This window comes from Ceratotherium simum, chromosome 2 (genome assembly GCF_057802395.1).
Source record: "Ceratotherium simum simum isolate JZ-2026a chromosome 2, ASM5780239v1, whole genome shotgun sequence".
NCBI classification, from domain to species: Eukaryota; Metazoa; Chordata; class Mammalia; order Perissodactyla; family Rhinocerotidae; genus Ceratotherium; species Ceratotherium simum.
In genome coordinates this window covers 59,529,280-59,555,797 of record NC_141901.1, presented here as the reverse complement: position 1 = coordinate 59,555,797, position 26,518 = coordinate 59,529,280, and the positions used below count along the sequence as shown (strand labels likewise).

Sequence of the window (26,518 nt, the reverse complement as noted above, 5' to 3'; positions counted from 1 at the left end):
CTTTTTCCTACCTAAACTGATCTGCGTAGACATATAGTGAACTCTCAGTTAAAATACAGTCGTGGGTCTCTTAACAACAGGGATGCATTCTAAGAACTGCGTCATTTGGCGATTTCATCATCATGCGACCATCATAGAGTGTACCTACACAAACCTAGATGGTATAGCCTACTACACACCTTGGCTATATGGTACTACTAGGTTATATGGGACCACTGTTGTATATGTGGTCCGTTGTTGACTGAAACATCGGTATGCGGCACATGACTGTAAGAACTAACTCAGTTATATCTTGTTGTGTGGCTGTTATTTTTTTAAACTCTTTAATGTACAGGACATAGCCAGACTTTCTTATGGAATTCCAATGGTGGAGGAATGAATATAAACATAACTTTCCTCTGTGTCGTTCTCTGTCTCCCAAAAGAAAGTGCCTCAGGATCATCATTGATTCATTCATTTGACAGCATTTTTTGAGTGCTTTGTATGTGCCAGGCAGTGTTTTGAGTTCTGTGGTTGTGTCTGTGAACAAAACAGACACAGTCTGCACTCATGTATTTACACTCAGAGAATGAGGGAGAAATTTTTTTTAAAATATACTTTTCAGATACTATAAATTCTACAAAAAAGTAAACAAAGTTAGGAAATGAGGGGATTCATATGTTTGGGTAGAGGGCTGTTATTTCAGATACAGTGGTCACAGAATTTTCTTTGAGCAGAGACCTCAAAAACAAAGTGTGGAAGCAAGTCATAGGGATGTCTGGGGGAGGAATATTCCCAGACAGAGGTAACAGCAAGTGCAAAGGCCCTGGGGAAGTGCTTGGCATGTTTGCTAGCAACATGAAAGGCCTTGTACAGGGAGTGAGGAGGACAGTGATAGCAATGAGCCCCCAGGGGAGCCAGAACAATTATGAATGAATGAACTCGAAATCTGTCTTTTATCCTGAATGAGATGAGAAGCCATTAGAATTATGAGCAAAGGGGTGTCATGACGCAACTTAAGTTTTGAAAGAGTCACTCTAACTGCTGTGTGGAGGGGAGACTCGCACAAGGATGGAAGCCAGAAGAGCAGTTTGGGGACAACAGCAAGAATCCAGATGCCTTTAACTAAGGATGAGATGGTGAGAGGTGGTGAGGTTGAGACTGTATTTTAAAAGCACAGCCAAGAGGATCTGCTGACTGGTTGGTTGTCAGGGATGAGAGAAAGAGAGGTGTCATGAACAACTCAGGAATTTTGAGCTAAGCAATTGGCGGAACAGAGTTGTGGTTTACCGGGATAAGGTGGGCCACCGGGGTGAGTAGCAGGTCTGGGAAGGTAACATAAGAGCTGAGTTTTGAGCATGTTCAAGCTGAGATATCTATTAAATGTCCAAGTGGAGACATTAAGAAGGCAGTTGGTATATCAGTCCAGATGAAGTCGCACTAACTAACAGGGAGTTGGTCCAGGCTGGAAATAACTATTTTGGGAAGGTCAGCGAATAGATGATTTATAAAGTGATGAGGCTGGGCAAAAAACCCAGGCTCTAGGGTGAGCCTAAAGAGCAAAGAGATCCACGGACTAAGCCCTGAGACATTTGAGGAGATAGGACAACAAACAAAAGAGAGAAAAAAAGCAATGGTGGGTGGGGAAGGAGAGAGTGATGGCCCAGAAACCCCCTCTTTCAGGAAGGGTTGCCAGGCAGCCCTGAAGGCCCTGTTGAGGTTTATGGTTATGACCTTAAAGTGAGACTTGTTTCAAAATGGTTGAAGAAAATCTCCAGCGACATTTAGCTGCTGGGCTGTAGGCATGGAGAGGTGGAGAGTTGGATTTAACCAGGATCAGGTTTTCCCAGGAGACTATGATTGGGGGTAGAGTTTGGGAGTAGAGAGATGAGGGTACATAAAAAGAAGTGATTATAAGGATGGACAATGGACTCTATACTTTGTAAAAAGGGAAGGGAGGAGGTGATAGGTCAGTGAATTGGAGAATCAAAGAATTATTGAGTTATTAATAGCATCCCTTCAGGATCTTAATATGATAATGCAGCTCACACTGTATCATTAATGATCATTAATTGATTCTGTGCCTATGCAGAAAGCCTAGTTACTAAAGAGTGGTAAATTAACAGAATACTTAAAAATAATACAGTAGTTTAATAATTACATTTGAAATGCCTTGCATTTATATAGTGTTCTCATGGTTTTTAAATCACTTTCAAAGATCTTTTTTCTCATTTTATATTCTCTAATATATCATGGCCAGAGAAGACAGCTTTATCAAAGTCTCAGAAGAGTCTTAGAAGTGTTAAAAGAATTAAGTTACTATTAGCCTACTTTCCAGATTATAAGACACCTTAAATATCCATTTATCTTCTGAAATAAGTTTATAATATTGTGTTTAGCTGGGTATGATTTCATTTATAATTATGTAATTATTTACATAATTTATATTATTTAACTTTTCCTACCAAAATTATTAAATTGATTTTCAAAAACAGACCCAGAAACAGACCCAGAAACAGTTAATGTCATCACAGAAATGTATACTATTCATTAAGTTCAGAGAATAGTAGGTGACAAGTGTCACATTAACTTGTCGCTGGAGATTCATGGACTGGGTCATGAAAGTGTTGAGCTCGGATATCTACAGATATGTTTTTTTCTTGGATGAAGCTTTGTCAGATGAAACTCAGCATGTAGTTCTGGCTGTTGGGCAGATCTTACAGAATTCTTCAAATATCCTCAAAGGAACCATGTTATGAAACTTCTTCAACCTTATTCTCTGTGCTTGCCCAACTTCATGCCTTTGTACACTCTATTTCTTTCACTTGAAATGCTCATTCCCTCCTTTTTAAAAAAAATAAATAAATAAACCCTATCTGCCCTCACAGAAGACTCAGTGTAAACCCTATCTGCCCTCACAGAAGACTCAGTGTTAAGTCCAATCTAAAGTTACTTTAGGGGCTGGCCTGGTGGAGCAAGCACTTAAGTGCGCGCACTCCTCTGCAGCCGCCTGGGGTTCGCTGGTTCGGATCCCAGGGCGCACCGACGCACTGCTTGGCAAGTCATGCTGTGGCGGCGTCCCATATAAAGTGGAGGACGACGGGCACGGATGCTAGCCCAGGGCCAGTCTTCCTCAGCAAAAAGAGGAGGATTGGCAGATGTTAGCTCAGGGCTGATCTTCCTCACAAAAAAAAATAAAGTTAGTTTTTCCTAACTCTTCTCAAGGTAAATTAATTTCTTCTTAGATCGCTTTGTGTCACTATTTGATTTTCTTAGCACATACTATTTTGTTTTCTAATGATCTGAGCACACTTGTCTTACCCACTAAACAAGCTTCTTGACAACAAGGACTTCAATGTACAATAATTCTGAGAAGTTCCTGGAATGAATGTATGCACATAAAAGATGGCTTTGAGGGCCTGCCCCATGGCGTAGCGGTTAAGTGCGTGCACTCCGCTGCTGGCGGCCGGGTTCGGATTCCGGACGTGCACTGACGCACCGCTTGTCAGGCCATGCTGTGGTGGCGTCCCACATAAAGTAGAGGAAGATGGGCATGGATGTTAGCTCAGGGCCAGTCTTCCTCAGCAAAAAAAAAAAAAGGGTGGGGGGAGGATTGGCATGGATGTTAGCTCAGGGCTGATCTTCCTCACAAAAAAAAGAAAAGAAAAGAAAAAAAAATAAAAGATGCTTTTGAAAAAAGCTGGATTAATTATGTTAAGTGCGCCGAGGACCAACCTGGGGTGGGGACCGTGAAGAAGGACAACCACTAAGGGGCCTCTTGCAGAGAGGGAGAGCCTGCTGACAGGACAGGGCTGTTAGTTCCCCCTCCTCAGGAAGTCCAGGCAGCTCTGAAGAAGTCCTTGGGAAGCAATTAGATTTGGGACTTGGGTCTCCTCCCTGCCACCACTACTCTGGGGTGGCTCCAGGCCAGAAAGATTCTCCCTGTTTCAAACCCTCAACCAAGGAAGGTTCTAGAGGCCTTTTAGGTTTCCTAAGGAGTCAGAAATGTCAGCTTAAACAAGGTATAACTCAGGGAGATATAATGTATTGGGGTGAAATGCTTGTTGTTTCTTAAGAGAATTTAACTTGTGGATCTGTAATTCTATCATTTTTGTTATTATTGTTGTTACTATTACTACTATATTATCAATTTTAATTCGGCGTGCCTTAACTACTAAATTTATGCAGGAATTTTCTTACTCCATCTTGCACATTGAAGTCCCAAGGCCCTGTTCTCGGGGCACTCTCCTTCTCCCTCTGCTTGCTCCTAATCCTCATCCCCACCCCACTCCCAGGGCACATATACACACTGATACAGCCAACCTCTGGACAGAGGAAGTGGCTTGCCTTCAGGAACCTCCCCTTCCTCTTTCCTCTCTTTTAAGCATCTGGGGTCCTCGAGGTGCTGACCCTGTTCCCGGGTATCATCTTCCACTCTTCACCATTTCTAGTGTCCTCCTCTGCTTCTATCCAAATTTGATTTCATTGTCAAGACCTTGACCTCGGCTCTCTATTGTAGTAACTGGCTCTCAGTAAATGAATCCACACCATTCTGATGAGTAGCAGCATGTTAATTAAAAAAAAAAGGAAGATAGTCACCCTTCCTTATTCTTTCTTATTCATTTTGACAACACTTATTCATTTTTACTCTGGTCATCAACTGCAGCACTTCCAAAATTTTAATCTAGGCCAAAAGAGTAACTCAGCACCTCACATAGTGCCTGGCATATGGTAGACCAACATAATAAGATATTTATTGAATGAATGAATGAATGAATGAATGGGCTCAAATAGTGACTATGTTTGGCTTCCTAGTGGGATAAATAAAAGCCAGACATAAATGAGAGGAGTATTTTTGGACAAACAAGGTTTGCAGTATCATGGTTGACCTTCCTTATAAATGTCCAGCTAGGCCTTTCCCTTGTGTTTTGAAAAGACAAATTAGATTCCCCACCTAATTACCCTTCACACATTTTTTTCTGTCTGATTTGATAATTATTGCTACCAATAGAGGCTTAGTCTTTAGGACTTCTTTTAAAAAGATTGAATTAAATTAACAACTTTCTGCTTTGGTTGAGATGCAGAAGAGAGAAAATCTGGTCACTCTCCACCCTTCCCCACCTGCTCTGGTCTCCTCATCTACTTCTTATCACCATCGCTCCTAAGCCCCAGAGGCACCTCTAACATTTTGGAGAGTCAAAGGAAAAGAGATCTGAGGGTACAGTACCTGCCTAACCCTTCTTTTTTAGCAGACTTAGCTTGAAACTTGGAAGAAAAGAAAATCTTAAGAGCACTTTTTTCATAACAATAATCTCCCTGTTTTTTGTATTTTCTCTCACACATAAAAAACATGCAGATTTGGCCTGATGAAAGGCTTACAAAAGCCATCATCTTCTCTTAGCATTTGGAAAAAACAAAAATAGAGAATCGTTTAGTTGTCTAGATCCCTATTAAATGTGCCGTGATTTCTGTGAAACCCTGTCTAAGTTACTGTCTTGACATAAATGATAGTGAGACTCTAAACAAAGGAACCCTGGGTAATAGACTCAGGCCCTAGATGCTCACATACTTCCCTCTCTCTTTTTTAAGACTGGAAATATGAAGAGAAAATGAGGGAAGTGGTGCAAAAACAGTGAAGTTCTCAGTGTGCAAAAATTAGACTTTTGCATCAATGGAAACTTAGCCTTCCCAAATTTTAAAAGGTGTACACCTGCAAATGCTTCTGTTCATCCTGTCTGCCAAGAATTAACAATCTCCAGTCATGTTCTGAATGTCCAACCTTTCTATCCCGCTTGAAACAGATGCTACTTCCATGCCAGTCACAACCATCTGTTGTCACCATGTGTCATGTTGAATTACATATATGTAATGCCATTCCGCCATCTTTTCTCCACTCCTCATTTTATCCAAGCATGTAGTGTGCTATTACTCTGCTACTGTATACACTCTGTATACATTTCTGTTCTTCCTTGCAAGATTGTGAATGCTTCGGCCACTCCAATCGATGCAGTTATATCGATCTGCTAAATACAGTCATTTGCGTGAGCTGTAAACACAACACTAGAGGGCAGCACTGTGAGTTATGCAGGCTGGGCTACTTCAGAAATGCTTCTGCACAGCTGGACGATGAGAATGTGTGCATAGGTCAGTTCCATTATAATTTCAGCTATTGTTGTGTGCCTTTCGAGCTATGGGGAGCTATCTAGGGTGGAGAGGCTGGTGATTTGCACCATGGCTGAGCCAGAATGGACTTTCTCAATGGAGAAGACATCCTTGTGGTAGACTTAAAATTTACTTGTGTTGGTTGAAATCATAGTTGGGGGACATATTTTGAATCATTATTTGATTGTTGCTTTAAAGAGGATGAGCTGAAAAATCATGTTTAGGAGATGAAGAATTTTCTTTCTATTTTTATTTCTTTCTTCCTTTTTTTTTTGCACGAAATCTTCAAATCTGGTAATTTCAACGTGATCTTAAAGCCTTATGTTGTACATTCAACTTTCAAAATGGAAACTCACTGTCTGGGATTTAATTATAGATGTGAGAAATTAGAATACAAACTCTTGCACATAAGTGGTAATCAACAAATATTGATTGATTAAAAGTATTGCCATTTGGAATTGAAAACCACTAGCAGTTGGTAAAGTAGAAGTTTGCCTGACTTTTCCATCTATAGTAATGAAATTCTGTTTATTGAATTTTTCTTATAGCCCCCCAAAAGAGAAACAATTTCTCAAAACTATTCTAGGCAATTAATTCCTTTAGCTTCCCAGGTTCACGAGCCCTAGAAAACTGGGGCCACAGGATTGCCTTGAGGACTCTCCCCAACCCCAAGACTACTGCTCATGTCAACTGGAGAGAACCAGGCGCCCTTCCTATCCAAAAAAGCTTTTCCTACATTTTACACGGTGGAACCTGTCTTTAAGAAGGGAGCTGATGGAAAAATAAGAAACAATAAATGGAACTTCGTTTCATAATTTACTTTGAAGAAATGCATTTATTTGAAGTCATGAAGGATACCTGTGTATCTGTTATCACATCAGTAGGTAACTCTATAGGCAACCGATTTTAAAGGCAGAATTCTTCACATAGAGACTAATTTAAGTAGAATACACAAGCTGAAAAAATGACAGGTGATCTTTTCAACAAAAGAGGAATCCAATTAATCTGCAGTTCTGGGATCATTGTTCTCTGACTGGATTGTCAAGGTCATATAGATACTTGCCAAGTGTCACATAAAATAGCTGTACAAGCTGTTTTGAATTCTATTGGGCCAAGTATACATGACACTGTTTATGTCTGCAATATGTTCTATTTTTCAAAGTGCTTCTTTATTTATTATTTGTGAATTAGTGGAGAAATCACTGGACTTAGAGGCCAGAGAGCTGGGTTCAAGTCCCAGTTTGCTATGTAATAGCTGTGGGCCGTAGGTAAGTCATTTGAGCCTCCAGGTCAAAGTGGGATCATCTGGGATGCCCAGGAAACACTTGGTAAACTGTAAACTGACTTGCAAATATGTTGGGGCTTTTTTGTTTACTTAATCCTCATTAACAAAACTGTGGGGTAAGTATTCCACTGATAATTTCCCCTATTTTCTAGTTGTGAAAAGTAAGGCAAAATGACTCAAATCATACAGCTTTAGCAAAGAGTTTCCTGACTTCAAAGCTTGTACACTTTCTCCCAGCCACCCTGACACAATGAACAAAGCTAAGTTTGTCAGACTTTCACTTACGGTATGCTTTTTGGATGACAGCAGCAATTCCACTATGAGCTTGTGAACAGAAGAAGTTAATTCCCTTCATAAAACTCAGTTACAAAGATTTGAGGATATTAATAAAAACCAACAGACACGTAACTGTCTGAATTTTGAAGCCAGAGTTACATTTTGCTGAATGTCATTTGTAAAAATATGTAAATGTCATATAAATATAAAGATGGAATCAAGAGAAAAGGTAAAAATAGGAACACAGGAATAAAACTGATCATTTTTACAAAATACGTAAGATTAAACTGTTTTACAATATAAATTTTATATTATTTTAAATAAATCAAAGAAGAAGGCCTTAAAAGAAATGACTTTAGTCCATAAAATTTCTCATAGCAGGTAACTTAACAATATCCAAATATGTTTTACTCAGAGTATTCTATTATGAAGTTTGGCCTTTTCCAGTCCTTAATTAATCTACGAACTACAAAATCTGCACTTTCTATCCAGTTCTAAGAGATAGAGTTCTGTTGTAAATCCGTGTTTTATTATCCACAGACAAGAAGAGAGCCCGTTCAGCTTTTGTCTTTTAAATCACATAAACTACAAATGACATGTGGAAAGTTTATTATACATTTTTGTATTTATCTCTACTTAAAAAAAATCCAGAGCAATTGTTTTCTCCATTTCTAGAAAGTTTGCTAATTAAAATTGTAAATCTTTGGGGAATTTTATTTTATTGAGGCAAACACGTTTCTAGTCAGTATTTTATAGTCTTCAAACTGAGGAAAGTAATTGGTAAGCACAAAGATGAGTATTTTTAGGTACCATTAAAATTAGCTACAATATCCTCCTACATACCCAAATTCCTTAAATTGTTGCCTCTTTCCTAGGGGATAAAACTATTTTTAAAGAATTAACTGAAAAATTTGGCTAGCTGGTATATGCTACAGTCGTTTTGTCTTTAGTCTATACATGCATACAATAAATCAATAACAATTTCCTAGAAGAGTTATAGGTTCTACTTTTCCCACCTGAGGGGCCAAGAACAGAGATATCCAGGCTGCCTCTGCACAGGGCCACAACTGGAGTTTGCTCTTTGAGGGCCACTGGAAGCCTGTGGCTCCATTGCCAAGGTTTGCTGTATGGGCCAGCATAAACCTATTCACTATTTTTCACATTTAAGCTCCCCAAAAGGCTTGAGGCAGGACTGAGAATTAAATTTGAGAGGATACACAAGTAATTGAGAGTTCATTTTAATACCATTTTGTATAGAAAGCACTAATGAAAATGAGTGGATATTTACCCAATTCACTTTCACAGAATTAGGCACTAATCTCGGAAAATTTGGACTTCATCTAAGTCTTCTCTAAATTTAAGAAAAAACAAAAGGCACTTTGCCATTTCTTTAACAGTTGGCAATGAAATCCACCACCCTGGCTGTGAGGGAACAGCCCATATCTTTGACAAAATGTAGGCTCTGTGTTGAAATAGATGTCTTAAACTATTTGTATCATTTTATATTATGGTAAATATAAAATGCAAACTATTCCATATTGCCACAGTGGTTGCTGCTTTGTGATTACTGATGAATTTCCCATTTTCATACAAATTCCAAGCATAGCCGTGTCTCCAAAGATGCATGTAATTATCCTGTATGATGCAGCAATTACATGAAGACGACATCCTTGCATGCTTCCGTTTCATATAAACTCAAGCATTAAGCAGGAAGCTGGAGGATATGTGGTTCATGACCTTGAGTAATCACTGCTAATAATCCTTGATAACAAGCTTGACATCAGAATGAAACACAGGGCCCAGCAGTTGCTACTAAACATATCTCAAATTATTATGTATTTTTTTATTCCCCTTGAAACCCAAGAATACATAATCAGAGGTTACTTTATATAGAGCAAAGCATATACAAGACACTTCTAATATCTATAAATCAATTGTAGTGTAACTTTTTAATCAAAATTCCAAAAGTATTTCATGTTGTTTTTTGGTATAACCGTTCTGCATATTCTTCCTATTTTCATGGAATAAAATATAATTCTCCAAGGCCATCCTCATCACCCTAACATCTACCATTGACCATAGTCCCATAAATGATATTTTTCTAAAAACTCAATTATCTGTATGTCAGGTGGAGTGTAGACTTCACCTCTCCTGTCACTTATTTTCATGACTGTTTGAGTAACATACACTTACCACCTTTTCCTATGACAACCACTGGGATGTACTGTGGTTTAGATGTTCCACATTTTTATTTTTATTTATTTATTTTTTAAATGCTATTTTTTATTTATTTTTTTGTGAGGAAGATCAGCCCTGAGCTAACATCCATGCTAATCCTCCTCTTTTTGCTGAGGAAGACTGGCTCTGAGCTAACATCTATTGCCAATCCTCCTCCTTTTTCTTTTCCCCCCAAAGCCCCAGTAGATAGTTGTATGTCATAGTTGCACATCCTTCTAGTTGCTGTATGTGGGATGCGGCCTCAGCATGGCCGGAGAAGCAGTGCGTCGGTTCGCGCCCGGGATCCGAACCCGGGCCGCCAGTAGCAGAGCACACGCACTTAACCGCTAAGCCACGGGGCCGGCCCGTAGATGTTGCACATTTTTAAAATTTTGTTTTCACTTTTTTGCATGTAAAACCTTATATTAATCAATTATCATGGGCTAACTAACTAGAGTAGTATGTGAATTCATGTTGGCAAGACATTAACTCTACTCCCTGGCTTACAAAATGTTGGTGATTCATTGTCAACTTATACACTTTAAATAGTAAGAAAAATATTACAGTTTTGGGATAGGTACATACTCATAGTATACTGTACAGACAGACATTTTTAAAGCCACAACAACTCCCATATATACATACATTAAAATAGAAAATGCCAATTTAAAATAAAACTCTAGTTATTAAGTACAAACCAAACCAGGTAAGAAGTGAGCATTTTAGAGTTTATCTAGTTTTATTTTTACCTACATATTTCACTATTAGTTTTATAAATGGTTTTACCATAAGATTGCTGCACTCAAAAAAATGACCTAATCAACATGAAATACATAATTCTAATTTTTTTGAAGAAATTGTCTAATTAGTCCCTATGACGAAAACAGAGTCAAAACTCTGAACCACTCTATTACATTAAACCCTGCATCTCCATTGCCAATCTAAAATGCTCAACTTGATGATATTAAACTCAAGTTCTCAGGGCTTCTCTTGGTTGGTTGGTATGATTTTATATGTTTTTTTTAACAAGAAAAGCTCTCAATGGGACCATTTTTAAACAAAGGAAGCTGAGTGACAGAGTGGCAACATAACTTGCCCAAGAATATGTAGTGGGGTGACAAAGAAAGAAACTTTGGCCCACAGATTCCAAAAGCTGCAAACTAGCTGTTGTTACCTTTTGAGCAAGTGGAAGCCTAGGAAACTCCCTTTTCTGGTTCAGCCTTTAAGCAAAATAGAGCTTCAGAAGAAAAATATCCTGTATAAGAATGTGTGAGGAGTCAAGAAAATATTCTATTTACTTTTTATTACATGAAGTTGTATTGTCCTGCCAGCAGACATTATAATGAAAAATATGTCTCAAATTGAAATTTACTTAGGATTACAAAATTTATTTTTCTTTCATGACTGTTAATCTAGGCTGCATAAAAGCTGTACTAACGTGCCTAGTATATACACTATCTAAAGGCTCATCACAAAATAGTATATATATAAATAAGTTAAGGTGCTCTCCCAAATCATAAAGTAAAACTGCCTTTGAGTGAACAAAGTACATTCATATTGCACTTTAAAAATGTTCAGCAGTTCTCAAATATTGAGTGTAACAGATCAGCCCATTTGAATAATTTAAAACATTTTACACTGATGGCATATTGATTTATCCTTGATATACAAACTTCTCATGGTGTTCATTAAACCATCTAAAAATCTCCTAACAAATGGAATCTCCATTATGCTCTGTTAGCAGTGAAGAGCATGATGCCTTATTTCCTTGGAAGTTTTCAGTTGATTTCCTCTCATATCATAAAATGATATCATGGAAGGCTGAGCAAATAAATAAATGGACCTGAAATAGCCGTATTTGCCAAAGCATTTCATTAGTGGACATCTTTCTTTAAGTAAGTGATGCGTTTGTGTAAGTGATGCTCCTGTGTTGATAAGCTATAAGCCATGCGGACTTGTCTCCAGCCTGTGTGTTGTCTTGTTTCTACAGAGTGTTATTGTAACCCTTTGGGCTCAGTCCATGATCGTTGTAATGGCTCAGGATTTTGTGAGTGTAAGACTGGAACGACAGGGCCTAAGTGTGATGAGTGTCTGCCGGGAAATTCCTGGCACTACGGCTGTCAACGTAAGTAACTCTGGGAGCTGCCCTCTGCCTGCTGAGCATGGCTGATTCTGCTTGTCTGGGCCAGTGCGTGCAGCTTCTCAGAGCAGAAAAAGATCCAAACTGCTAACAAGCTTTAAAAGCTACTTAATGCCCCAGCCTACGTATAGGAGATAGAGCAATCCATCAGCTGTCCAGCTGGCTTCTTTGAAGCCCATCTTCGTCCCCTCTGATGGCTGGAGCAACTTATATTGAAATATTGTACGCAGATCCGTGTACCTGGCCAGACCATAAATTTAGTGGCACAGTGGGGACCCAGCTTGGAAATCTTCACCGCAGAATGAAGGGTGATGTGTACGTGGTTAATATATTTCTTGAACTGAAAGCTACCCTGGAGCTCCAGAGTTCATAAATTAAGTGATATCTACATAACTTATTACCACCCTTGCTATCATACCCATCACTGAATCTTAACCAAAAACCTAAAGGTAATAAATCTAAGGGATATTTAAATGCCAGGGTAAAATAAAGGATGAAAATCAATATTGATTTTAAGCCTCAGAGGTTAGGCACATGCAGCGAGCCTTAGACGAATGTCATTTGGTTCAGCCTCATTTCTCTGAGGATTATCAGACCTTCTTAAAAGCTTGTCAAGGCACGTGGCATGTCGGTGTGTTCAGGGAACAGAAATTTAAAAATCTGAGCAGCAGCTTCCTTCTGTCATTCATAACCTTTTCTGCTTTTTAATTCCGCACTAACTTTCAGGTTTATCTATACACAGTCAGCTTACTAATATTAAAGAGCCACCAGGCAAATCCTCTAGAGCAGGGCAATCCAACAGAAAATTGTGCAAGCCACATGTGTAACTTTAAGTGTTTTGTTATCCACATTAAAAACGTAAAAATGTAGAGAAAAAATTAATTTTAACAACTAATTTGCCCAAAATATCTAAAATATTATGATATCAACATATAATTAACATCAAAATTATCAAGGATGTATTTTACATCTTTTCATACTGTCTATGAAATCAGATGTGTGTTTTATACTTACAGAACATCTCAATTAGGACTTGCCATATTGCAAGGCTTAATAGCCACATATGTCTACCATATTGGACAGCACAGCTCTAGAGGTTTTTCTGCTTACTTTTCACTTGAAAAAATGTCAGCATGCAGGAACTGTCTAAAGCCAATTTCTACCAGGGCTGTACAGAATATTTTACCTGCTACTTGTGGAATTTATAGTTATCTGGAAGCTACACGTCTACATAATGTAAAGCCAAAGTGAAATTTACTGCCATACTAATGCCATGGACAGCAATGAACTGTGGTGATAGGATGAGATATTTGGCACTGAGCAGGCCAAGGTTAGGATGGGATCCAGGAGCTGGAGGGTGAGCATCTATGGAGGACAGTCAAATAGTCAGAACTCAGGCAGCATACCTGCCTGTAAGCTCTGGATAAAGCCATAGTTTAAAAGTCCTACTTGACTTATGTTTCTAGAAAGAACCTTAAGGGCCTGAATGAGTTGGTGGATCCCAGGGACCATGTAAGGAGCCTGGACTCAGAGGACAGTCATCAGTCCTGGAACATCTGACTAAAGAGGCCCAGAGAAGGCCAACAGTCAAGAGGAGAGAAGGAGGGACAGACAGAGGAAGGGCTGAAACCAGCCCCAAGACTCAAGGGACAACGACTTTGTAAAGAGACTTTGTAATTAAGACATACTTCTTAAACAGAAAGTCTCATATAAACTTCCTGATGCAATAGGACCTAATGCATGGGTTCCTGGAGTATAATCAGGGAAAGACATTGGAGAGGAAAATACATTAATGTAGCCTTAGGGGAAATGCATCCCAAAAGGAGCCTAACTCAATTTTTCTGTATTAATTATTGGAGTATTATAAAAAATGTCACCAAATTTTTCCTTCTGGAATTAGAAGACAGGATTTAAGTGTGGCTGTGTGATATACAAAACCCTCTGTGCCTCAGCTCCAGCACCTCACAGACTTCGTATGTGGATCAGTGAGATTATGGGAGTAAATGCTTTATTCTCTTGAGTATTTCTTGAGTACCTACTATGAATTAGGCATTGAGCTAATAGTAGAGGCAACAAGGATGAAGAGACAGAGCTGCTGTGGACATTTGGGCCCAGAGTTCACAATCTGGAGTGAGGGGCTGACCTACAACCCGACAATTATGCAAGAAGTAATCAGAACTAAGGAAAAGCTATGTACATGCTTTTAGTGAAGCCCAGATGGGGAGTAAGGCTTCCCAGGGAGGCTTCCCCCATTTGGTTGAGTACTGAAGGATTAGTAGGAGCTTTCCAGGATGGAACTTCTTGGGCAAAGGTGTATGAGCTAACACACTATGTTCCAGAAATGTCAAATAGTTTTGATATGACTAAGGGATAAGGGGTGTGTATGTGTGTGTGTGTGTGTGTGTGGAGGGAGGGAAGATGTTGAAAAAGCAACCAGAGACCAGATCATGTGATATCTTGAACACCAAGCTAAGGAGTTCATCTCCTCAGGGAAGAGACGTGGGAACCATCATACTGAGGAGATATGGTATCCATCATACGGTTTTAAGCAGAGGAATGAAAGTCTTAGATTTTGTTTTAGAAAGGTTATTCTGGCTGCTCTTTAAAGGAAGGACTGGAACAGAATGAGACTGAATTTGCTATATGAATTTAATGTATTTCAAATACACCTTTGAGCACACAGTAGTTTTATCTCACTCTAAAATCTTCTCTCCTTCCTTCAGACCCGCCCATTCAGGGCTGACATTCTGTGTTAAAATACAGAAATTCTTCTGTCAGTTGGTAAATGGCTACTGCATGAAGATCCCTAAGTGCCTTTCCCTGGGATCTCTTAAAATGCCCCCATGATCTAGCAACTAACAGACAGGTTAGGACAGATACCTGTCCTAGCAGGGTGCCTCCAGCACCTGCTCCAGTATTATAGTAGGTATCCATTCTAATTAGTTGGTGCTTGTAGGTTGATAAATATTTATCATATCCCTCCTGTGTCCACACACACATGAATTCACTAAAAAAATGCCCCTTGAGTCAATCTCTCTTTTTCTCTTTCTCCTCTCCACGCGCCCCCCAACCCCACTCTGCTTGCCCTGAATTGAACCCATCCTTGGATTGGCCACATTATCAGTGGCAGTGATATTAGCCTGGCAACAAGAAATGGATGCTAGGAAGAAAATCAGTGGTAGAGAGGGCTAGCGGTGACTTGGCAGCAATGAGCAGGGAGTAAGCAGGCGTTTAGGTAGAGATTTCTAGGGAGGGGCTGTAATAGGTGTCAGGACTGAGTCCAAGGGATCCAGACACAGAGCTCCAGTCCCGCCAAGGACTGTCAAAAGGAGCAATGCGAAACTGAAGTCCAAAAGGACTTGGATTTGGGAACAGAAAATAAAGACAGGAATCTGGTTACTGACACTATTGCTTACATCCTATGAGTGGAACCTAGTGAGTACACACTTAGGCTCTGGAGTCATACAGACCTGGGTTTGAATCCCATCTCCACCCCCTACTACCTGCAAGATTGAGAAGAAATCACTTGGACTCTCTAAGTCTAGTTTTTCATCTAAAAATGGGCTAATACTGGGACCTAACACATATGGTAATTGTGAAGATTCAAGGAAAATAATGAATGTGGACCTCATAGTACATAGTAACTAGTCAATTATTACTTAATTCCAAGCACATGTTGATGTTTCAAAGAATTAGGCAAGAATCCATGTTCAAAACTTATTGTATAGTGATAGTGCAGAAAGTACGGCAAGATTGGCCACTATTGAAGTATCAAACTGTTGACCTAAGGCTTCTAAAAAGCCCTTGATTAGAGACAACACTGATTCAAGAGACTGAAGCAAAGCTGACCCCAAAAAGCAACTGTGTGGCTTCAACTGGGGGAAATGAAGAACTCCAGGCTCATCAGTGAACTTTCTGCCTGAGGAGGCCACTAATTGTGTGATCCATAAATGTAAGCTGGTCTTTCTGACACAAAAGGTAAAACACTTGAAAACCATCAGAATGAATGGTCCTTAGGCAGCAGGGAACACAGAATTCAGGAAAGAAAGCAGAAATAGAAAGATTTCAAGGAGGTCGGGCAGAATCAAAATTAGTGTTGAGATGACCAATAGAAGAATGAGACATTGAAGAGAAAAGGGAAGATTTTTTTTTAATGTACCCCTTTGAAATCAAAGAGAAACAAGCCATATCCCAGAGAATAAAGCTGAACCTTCTCAAGAGGGAGTAACATTCATGCTTCACATAAAATATGGAGGGTTAACATGTATTGGGAAGAAATGAAACATTTGTTACCAGCACCGAGGACACTGGATGTAGGGGAGGTTTGTGACTTTTTTTTTGGTTTGGCAAATGGAATGGGAATAGCCACACGTAGAACCAGTGAGGGTGATGAGGAGATGTGTTGTCTTCCTGGAGGATGTATGAGATACAATGGAATATCACGTAATGTTCATTAAAGCCACCAATTGTCCCCCATTTTTACCTAATTTATATGAATACTAATGGTGCTTTCAGAAGAACCTATAGTCTGGGTTATATATTTGGGTTAAAGTCAAAAGATTGGGTGACATAGTTAAATGTTATGATTTTGGAAGATAATAGAGCATGTAGGAAATCAAGACCTAAGCATACATAGCAAGGGCAAGGCTGAGATTCAGTTGCTGGACCATGGTTTCCAATATTAGAATATGGGTTCTTGGAAGGGATACCAAGAACAGGAAAACTGTGCTTAGTAGGAAGCTCAATGGCCTGATCAAGAAGATTTTTAATTAAATTTGAGAGGAATAAAGTGAAAATACCCTTATAAAACTGTAAAACCAGACACTGTGGCAAACCACAAAGTTAAAAAAAGACAACAGCTATTCTCAGGACAAAAATAAGAGAAAGTTTGGGGGGCAAAATTCCATGGCTTGGATGTATCCCTGCCCAGAGAGTGCACAGTAACTACGCATTGAATAAATGAATAAATATTCATTTTCTACTGCTGCTGTAGAAAATTACCACAAACTCAGTGGCTCAAAACAACACAAATTCATTGTCTCACAGTTATGTGGTTAGAAATCCAACAAGGGTCTCATTGGGCTAAGATTAAGGTGTTGGCAGGGCTGCGTTCCCTTTTGGAGGGGTATAGGGGAGAATCTGTTTTCTTGCCTTTTCTAGCTTCTAGAAACCACCTGCCTTCCTTTGCTCATGACCCCCTCCCTCCACCTTCAAAGCCAGGAACTTTCCATTTTTCTGTGTCTTTCTTCCATAACCACATCTTTTTCTGACCACAGACCGGACACAGTCTCCACTTTTAAGTGGAGACTTAGTGGAGACCATTTGATTAGATTGGGCACATACAGATAATCCGGGATAATCTCTCCATCTCAGGGTCCTTAATTTAATCACATCTGCAAAGTCCCTTTTGCCACATAAAGAAACAGGTTCCAGGGATTAGAATGTAGACATCTTTGGGGAGACTGCCTACCACAATAATCATTAAGAATGTCAACTTTTAATGCCAAGGATAAGCAGGTACCATGGAGACAGAATGTAACTCATGCTTGGAATAAAGATATGCAAGGGTAAAACTTATTCAAAAGAAATACTTAATAGGATTATAAAGGAGCAATCTATGTCCAGAAGGTATAGACATGCTTTGTGAATTAGAAAGTAGAGACATCGAAATATTTTTCAGTCAAGATCAAAGATCTTATAGAAAAGGTATTGTGAGAGTATACTGTAGACCACACAACCATTTAGAGGATACATATTTTTGTCCAAAGCCAGATTAGGAAATCTAAATGCTCTATAATCTTCCAAAACGGGGGAATTCAAAGATCAAGATACCTGCTAAAAGATGTGCCTGCGAATTGTTGACTTGCATTGATGAGAATTTCTTCACTCAAAAGAGTGGAAGAAGCAGTCAAGGAACTACTAGTACCACTTACCAGTAGTATGGAGATGGCAGTGTCACATAAGAGAGGAAATGCTATTAAAAACCTTTAAAAGAAGTATTGTCCCAAACCTTAAGAAAAATTCAAAATATTCTTGGAGGAAAAAAGGTAAGATCTCACACCCTCTTTAAAACACAAACACACATACACTCATACACACACATTGATTTTTTAAAATAAAAGCACAAATTGTTTCCAATAGACTAGCTAGAAAAAATGGGAGACTTCTAAAATAACCAACAGTGCTATACAAGGATTTCTCATGAGATTTTAATGAACATTTATTTAGTCTCTAGTATATACTAGACACTGGGCTGTAAATTAAGGCTAAAAAAACAAAATTACAAAAATGCAGAATGGTGTGGAGCTGTGTTAACTGTTGTTCAAGCGACAAAGATGTGGAGATCTTAGCTTACATTCAAGCTCAATTCAAGACAACAGGATATCATGAGTGATGGGGAAACTAACACAACGTCAGGCTGAACAAAGACCAAAGGAGGTGATTGTCCCCCTGAAACATGCCCTGAGCTGCCCACATCAAGAGTCCTGTCCTCAGAAACAAAATTTTAATTCAGTAGACAGTGATGTAGGAGAGTCCTGGCTTTGATGAAGGGGTTTTCATATGAAAGAGTTGAAGCATGTTGGTAAGCATATGATTTGACATGTTACAGGTCTTGACCAGTGTTTGGAGGGCTATTATGTAACAAGTGGACTTGATTCAGGAAGACAGAATAGGAACCTGGGTAAAAGAAGGGAGGTGGGTTTCAGCTTAGCATTTGTCAACAATTATTCTCTCCAGCTGTCTGAATATACCCAGTAGGGTACCTTGGGTAATGATAAATCCCCAGACTCTGGAAAAGTTCAAACAGAAACTGAACGGGCTCCTATCAGTGATGCTTTCTGGAGAGTTTCTGCTTGACTGAGAAGTCAAGTGAAAAGACCTCTGGGGCCTCTCCAACTTTCTAGCTCTGACTTTCAGACCAAGTCCTTGGGGCAAAGGGAAGTGAGATACCCAGCTCAGTTTGTATTCAGAATCACAATTTGGCCACTCAGCTGTCCTCTATACTCTAATGTCTCTTTACCAAAAGATAGACTTGTACTTCTCACTAGCTATGTTCTCAGTCCTCACTTCTGGTTTCCAAGAGTCAGACTTCAAACTTAAATAACTCCTTTTTTTTTTTTAGAGATTAATTGGTTCACATCATAGCTTTTCTGCTACTATAATTCAGGAGGCTTCTACAGGCCTGACAACTTGTGATCATTAAGATGATGCTTCCATTTGCTTCTCTGAGATGAAGATTATACCTCCTTGGACAAATACCTTGAGCCTAACTTGTAATTTTTCAATTGCTTGTAGTTGCAGTCTCCTGCTATTTGCTATGTTACATTAAAACATCCTGTTCACATTTCACCAGTTGACCTCACATGTTGATCTATTGACAGGCAGCATGTCACTTAAACAAGGGTGTCTGTGATGCGTCAGAGCATTTGCAGTCCTAGACATGTGATTTCACTCATTTGGCTCTTATAACTGTATTGCTAAAAATGAATGGCATCGCTGAATCCAAGTTTTTAATTTCCTTGCTAGCAACTTGAACACCAGTCTCATTTCCATTGCTGAGCACTACATACATAACAGTGATGAAAAATAAATACTTGGGAGGGCACTTGATGTTACTGTTGTTCAACTCCTAAGGGTGGGAAGGAAGTGCTCTTTGAACAGAACCAGTAGGAGCCTCCCAGAGGTAATTTAAAAAGGAAAATATTAGGAAGACAGAAGATAGAAAGTGGCAATTTGTAGGCATTACAGATATGCCAGGTAGTCCTCCTGGGGGGAAAAGTCTCATTTTGTCAGCTAGCAGAGCAAACCCCAGGGTTGCTCCCAGTTGTGAAATTTCTCCTGACTCAGCAGGACGAGGCCACACCGTTCAGCCATGCTAACAGCCATTGCTTTCCAGTTCCAGTCCTGTTTTCCCTTCATTCTTAACATAATTTTAACTTGGAATTGATAGAAAAAGCCCACTGACCTCTAGTACCTCAGGGACCTGATGCCACCCATAAGCAGAGGGATCAGGCTTACACTTATGCCATGGAAAGTGCTTTAACTCTTCACACCACTAATGGTTCTATTTGGAGCAACCATAAGAGGCAAAGCCTGATTGAGCAACTTGAAAGGAGAAAGTTGTTCAGAATGCCCTTCCCAGTAGGATCATATCCTAAATACATTCAAAACCTGAGGCTCTTGAATTGCTGAAGCTTGGCATAGGATAAATACAGATAGTGGACATACTAACAGCCGTTACAGGCTACTTCTGACATTCTACACTTTGTCTTACTGAGCTATCCTATGCTCGGCCCAGAGAGGGGCCTCAGCTCAGACCTGGATGGGCGACTTTCCATATTTACTTGCCAATCCATAGAACCATCCAAGTTTAACAGTGCAAGTTGTGTGAAATGCCAAAGGTCACAGAGAAATGCAGGCACAATTTTATCTGCTACTAGCCCAGAATAAAAGCAGCCCTCCTAAGATGATCAGGAGGCCAAGGAGAAATACAATAGATGATGTTCTTTCCTTCGTTTAGACAGTACACAGAGTTTCACCTTGAGCCACTCTTTACACACTAGTGAATGTATGTGTGTGAGTGGATGTGAGTGGGTGACTGTGTGTGCGTGTGTGTGTGTGTGAAAGAGAGAGAGAGAGAATCAAAAATCTTCTAGAGCTGCATATATACAGATAATGTCTAAGTATGAAAATCAGCCCAATTGAAAAAGGGCCACCCCACTTGAAACTTGTAGGAGAAAAATTGACATTTAAGCGAAGGGCCAGTCCTCAGCGACCATCAGAACAGAATTCTGGGGTAGAAGAGCCACAGATAGACCAGAATGGGAGGGTTCCTGATAATTAAATTCTAACACAGTGAAGTCAGGGATCTTGATTCTGGGGGTCACTGCTACCACCTGCTACCACCTCCCCAAGGAATGTTTGCCCAACCACCTCGGCCTCCTCTGTGCGTCATCTCCTTTGAAATGCTAGAGAGGGCTTGGATGTTCTAAGGCTCATTTTGGTCTGAAATTCTACGATCCTGAAATCTCACAGTGGTCTGACCTGTCTGCATATGGACCGGTATTATTCATAAAATAATAATAATTATTTTAAAATAATAAAAATTATTGTTATTTATTGCATACTTTGTGTCAACAACATGTATGTATTGTCTCATTCTACAAGGGAGATAAGATTATTTTCCTCATTTTATAAGCGGCAGAACAGAGATTTAAAGAAGGTAATTCCCCCAACTCAAACACCTGATAAGTGGCAAGCCAGTTATTAGTGAATATTTATTGTTAATTGAGTTTGCTGTGGCATTTTATAGGATTTTATCTTTTTTTTTTTATATAGGATTTTGTTGTTTTTACTTTGCTGATGGAGACAGAGGCTTTGGTGACTTATTCCAGGGATCCACAAACTTTTTCTGTTTGGGGCCAGATAGTAATTATTTTAGGCTTCCTAGGCTGTACGATCTCTGTTGCAACTTCTCAACTCTGCTGTTGTAGCCCCAAATCAGGCATAGATGACGCTTAAATGAATGAATGTGTCCATGTTCCAATAAAATTTTATTTATGGACATTGAAATTTGAATTTCATATAATTTTCACATGCCGTGATATATTATTCTTCTTTTGATTTTGTTTCAATCACTTAAAAATGTAAAAACCACTCTTACTTCATAGGCCATGGAAAAAGGAGGTGGGCTGGATTTGGCCTGCAGACCATAGCTTGATTTATTCCAAACTCACACAGTAGTTAGAAATGAGGAAACAGGGGACCTGTTAAATAAAATGGAGAGAATATGAAGCAGGAGGCAGAAAAGAACATTAAAAAAAAAAAAACCAAAACCATACATTTCATTAAAGTGTGTCCTCCGTTTTGATTTGGGTATCTGATTCATATTTACCACGCCCTATTTGACCTTAAGAAAAATGTTAGGATTTCCAGAAACATGAAGGCTTGGACCATATAATTTCCAGGACGAGATCACAGTCACAGTTGGTGCCAACTGTTTAAAGGCTTACGAGCCAGCCAAGTCAATTTAGCATCAATTTAGTACAATCAGCAACTAATGAAAGAGAAGTCAGGGTGGCCATAAGACAATCAAGATTGCTCATGTTGGTGTGAGGAATCATTCTGCAGGAACAACTCCTCACCTTGGAGGGAGAATTACAGTAATAATATCGGCTGTGACACCAAGGGCACAGGAAAAAAAATACATACAGAACCTGTTGAGAATTTTTTTTTTACCATAGACCTTGATATCAGAGGTGATTGTTCTGAATAAAATGCATGCCAGTGCTCTGAACCTCCCCTGCCTTTTCTGTCCCAATGCTCCTTTGAAGGTGACTGAGTCTACTGAACCCAGGACATTCTGGATCATGTGGCTCTACCTACAGGCATAGAATAATGTCATGACCTATATCTATTTAAGTGCTATATGCTTTTCATCGCTCTTTGTTAAGTTTCCTGTTTTTAAATATTATAGTCAACCTTCAGTTATCCATTGCTGCAAGGTGAAAAGAAGCATGCATAAAAACAGAGCAATTGATTATCCTGATGTAAATTCCAATAAAGTTGGATTTCATCTAAAACAGGCACATACAGAAATTCAGACCCACACACAGTTCATCTGTTCTGTGTCCAACCTCAATCCCCGACTCCTCCTCGCAGTTAGCAGTCAAGATCATCCAGACATCGCTGGATATTTTAAAACAGAAACAATTGCTGAGATGTAATTTTAACAATATTCCTTCCCATATTCTGCAAAAGTGTAGGATTAATATTCTGTATAGCAGTTATTTTTTGCAAGCTACAACTCTTTTGGGGAAATGGGCATATGTCTCAGAGATAAAACACTTCAAAAATAATGAAATATTGATGGAATTTTTGTGTGTGTGTGTGTGTGTAAGGAAGATCAGCCCTGTGCTAACATCCATGCCAATCCTCCTCTTTTTGCTGAGGAAGACTGGCCCTGGGCTAACATCTGTGCCTATCTTCCTCCACTTTATATGGGACGCTGCCACAGCATGGCCTAACAAGCAGTGTATTGGTGCGCGCCCGGGATCCGAACCCGGGCCGCCAGCAGCAGAGCGCGCGCACTTAACCGCTATGCCACAGGGCCGGCCCCGGATGGAATTATTTTTAATAATCACATTTAGCCTTTTTAACTAGTATTATTGACCCTATGGACTTAGTCTTATGTTAATGTGTATTCTTTACCATGAAAATCAATAAAATGGACAACCACATTGTTCACATGGATTTGGGTGCAAAAAGACAGTTTGAGAGTTTACATGAGGGCTTATTACCAGAATAATTTGGCAGTTTATTAGTAATGTAATGTCAGAGGTGACAGTCACTGCATTTTCCATGATTTTGCTGACCCAGCTTTTATTAGTGCCCACATGGAAGAGATTTGGATGTATTATGACGCCTTTCCTGAGATATCACACCCCTGTTCTTTCTAATTAAAATAAAAATTAAAGTTGCTGATTTTGTACCAAGGATGCTTAACTACTTATAGACATAATATATGAATTCTATATGATTATATCAGGCCTTGAGATGTCTAAAGTCACAATTTTACTAAAGATTTTCCAGAGTCTTGGGATGGAGGAGTCTGTGCTTCACCTATTGATAGGCCCATCTCATAAAACATGATTAAATCAATCATGTTCAATATGTTCATATACAACAAATGAGATCAGATCATACCATACTCTATAGGAAAACCAAGCCCTTCATTTTATCTTTGATTGTTAAATTCAATTTAACCAAGGTGATAGAAGGGTTTCTTAACAGAGTCTTGCTAAATCCTTTGATCTCTCCTCCCGGCAAACTGGGCTGGCTATAGGGTTGCCTGATTCATTCACTTGTTCATGCAATCATTCATTCACTCATTTACTCATTCATGTATTCATACTCTCATATGTTTAAAAAATATTAAATTCCTACTATGCGCCAGGAATTGTGCTAAACAATTTTAGCACCAAAAGATAAATAAAATGTGATCCCTGTCCTCTGAAGGCTGGCAGTTCAAAAGGGGTCTCAAATCTGACAGCACCTCACTCTTGTTGGAATCTGAGAAGACCAACTTCCAGAATCCCTTTCCTAGCTCACTTTTCTGGTCTTAGGAATCTCTGCTCTGACCTATAACCTTAAAATCTTATATCTGAGATGGAGTCTTAGAGATATTCTAGTTTATCACTTATTTTAAGTCATAGATTAAAATTGTTCAATCTTTAAAATTGTTTAGAGCTTTAAGAGGCTCTCCTTATTGCATTTAATAGTGATGACAGTGGCCACTATTAAGTGCTCATCATGTGCCAGGGACTATACCAAATCATTACACTGCCTTGTTGAATCTACATAAAATCCCATACAGAAAAATGAACTGAGGCTCAGAGACGCTAAGTAACCCACACATGGTCATCTAGATCCTTGCAACTTAAAAGTGTGATCCTTCAACCAGTAGCATCAGCCTCACTTGGGAATTTATTAGAAATGCAGAATATCAGGCCCCATTCCAGACTTAATAGTCTGCATTTTAACAAGATCTCCAGGTGATTCATATTCGCATTAAAGTTTGAGAATCAGAGGATAAGACAGTAAATGTGGATTTTTATCTAGGAGAGGCCAACTTCAAAGCCCAAGTTTTTTGTTTGTTTGTTTTAATAACTCAGTGTTCATAGAATAATGGTGGCTGGGAAATCAATGGCATGCATATGCCTTGGAAAAATTTATATAAGGGGCAGGAACTCATATAGTATCTCATGTCATCAGTTTTTACCAGCATGTATTCTATAAATCCAAATCATATTAAAATAAGAAGAATCATGAAAACTTAAACAGGTAGCCTATTTATTTTCTTTAATCCATATAATTTAAAAGTGGTTAATATTTGATAGGTTAATAATAAATATTTTAATATAGTATATTGAATTTGGTTATGAATATATCAAAAGAAAATACAAAGTAAGTTCCACAAGATAAAATTTTATTGGGCATATGAAATAGAACATAAAATTTGATGGCAATTACCATTTAATCTATTCATGTTTGGAAACGTATTGAAAGAGAAACTCATAACTCAGTTAATTGTTATGAATTATTAATTGCTCATTTGAAAAGCGATGAGCAGAACTGCACTTGTTGAAAAACTTTCTTTCTCTGTGGCTTTAACCTTTATGTCATTGGTTTTATGAGAACAAAAGGGAAAGAATGACAGCAAGATTCTAACCGTCCAAAACCAGAGGGTGACAAGACAGTGAACATCTCACTGACTATATAGAGGTTAATTGAGATTGAAATGAAATAGTTATCGCTGGCCCAACTCCAGCGTACTTAAGTGTGATTCTCTGGGGGCAGGCCCAGGCATCTGTATTTTACAAAACTCCCTAGACAATGGCAATAGCAGGCAGAATTGAGGACTCAATTTTCAGTAATTATACATCATCAAGAGAGATTTAATCCGGCCATAAATTTGACTCAGGATATTCTGAACCCCAAGTGAGATGCAAACTGGACTGCAGTTTGCCACCCCTAGAGTGGCAGGCAAGAGTTTGAGGTAAGAGGGCCTGCAGCTAATGCCAGGAGCGCTGTAGTCCATGGGCAGCTTAATAAAGAGGTATTCCCTAGATGGCAAGAGATTTCTGATCCAAACAGGCTAAAATCAAGACTACGTCTGGATTTAAAGATGCCTGATGAAAACAGCCCCTTCTTTCTCAAAAATCAATGCTATGGGTTTCTTCTGTTGGTTGAAAAAACAAACCTTCAAAAGTGGAGGCCTATTTTATTAACTAAATCCAGGGATTTATTGTTTCGTTTCAGCAGCATAACTGCTTTATAATTGATTTTTCTGAAGAAAACTGAAAACTTAAGCCACCTTAATTTCCTTTATCTTGACACACATGATTAGCATTACTCTGAAATATATTTTACCAGGTTCCCAATTAGCATTTTTTAAAATCTGCTTCCTCATTGCACGCTTGCCTTGATAAAATATTTCTAAGACAGAGAGAAAGCAAGTATATAAAGATAAAAATAGGGCTGCTTTATTCCTAATAGCTTTATCCTCTTTCTTCAAAAAATTATATTTACCTTCAGTTTATATTTTTAAAAGTGAATGGAATTATTAAAATACATTAATACCTGTTAATTTTTAAAATTGGGACAAAGGAGTAAGAACATTATGGGCAATGACAGAAATTTAAAGATAATGAAACAAAATATGATATTTGCAACCTAGGGTAATGTGCCTAAATCCTTAGACTCAATCAAATATTTAGCGTGTAACAGTTACAGTCCTGTACTGTGAGTTACCCTTATGTAGCCTCGATTTGCTCGTGTAAAATGAAAATAAGAATTGGACCCACCTCACTGACTGTCTGTGCAGATTCAATAATATAATGATATTTAACCCAGTTTCTGTCACACTGTAACAGCATACAGTGAGATAATAAAACTAT

At 38.9% G+C, this 26,518-nt stretch overlaps 1 protein-coding gene across 4 annotated transcripts in view; it reads left to right on the top strand.

Annotated features, from left to right (window-relative positions):
• The window catches only part of NTNG1 (netrin G1), a 329,267-nt gene that overhangs the window by 263,651 nt on the left and 39,098 nt on the right, over positions 1-26,518 (top strand). Inside the window, exons 6-7 of one of the 4 annotated variants that reach the window (XM_014780097.2) lie at positions 5,956-6,123; positions 11,910-12,044. The exons of the other annotated variants lie outside the window; for them this stretch is intronic. Coding sequence (XP_014635583.1) covers positions 5,956-6,123; positions 11,910-12,044 — 303 coding nt within the window. The remainder of the gene's footprint in view (positions 1-5,955; positions 6,124-11,909; positions 12,045-26,518) is intronic. 4 annotated transcript variants of the gene reach the window in all.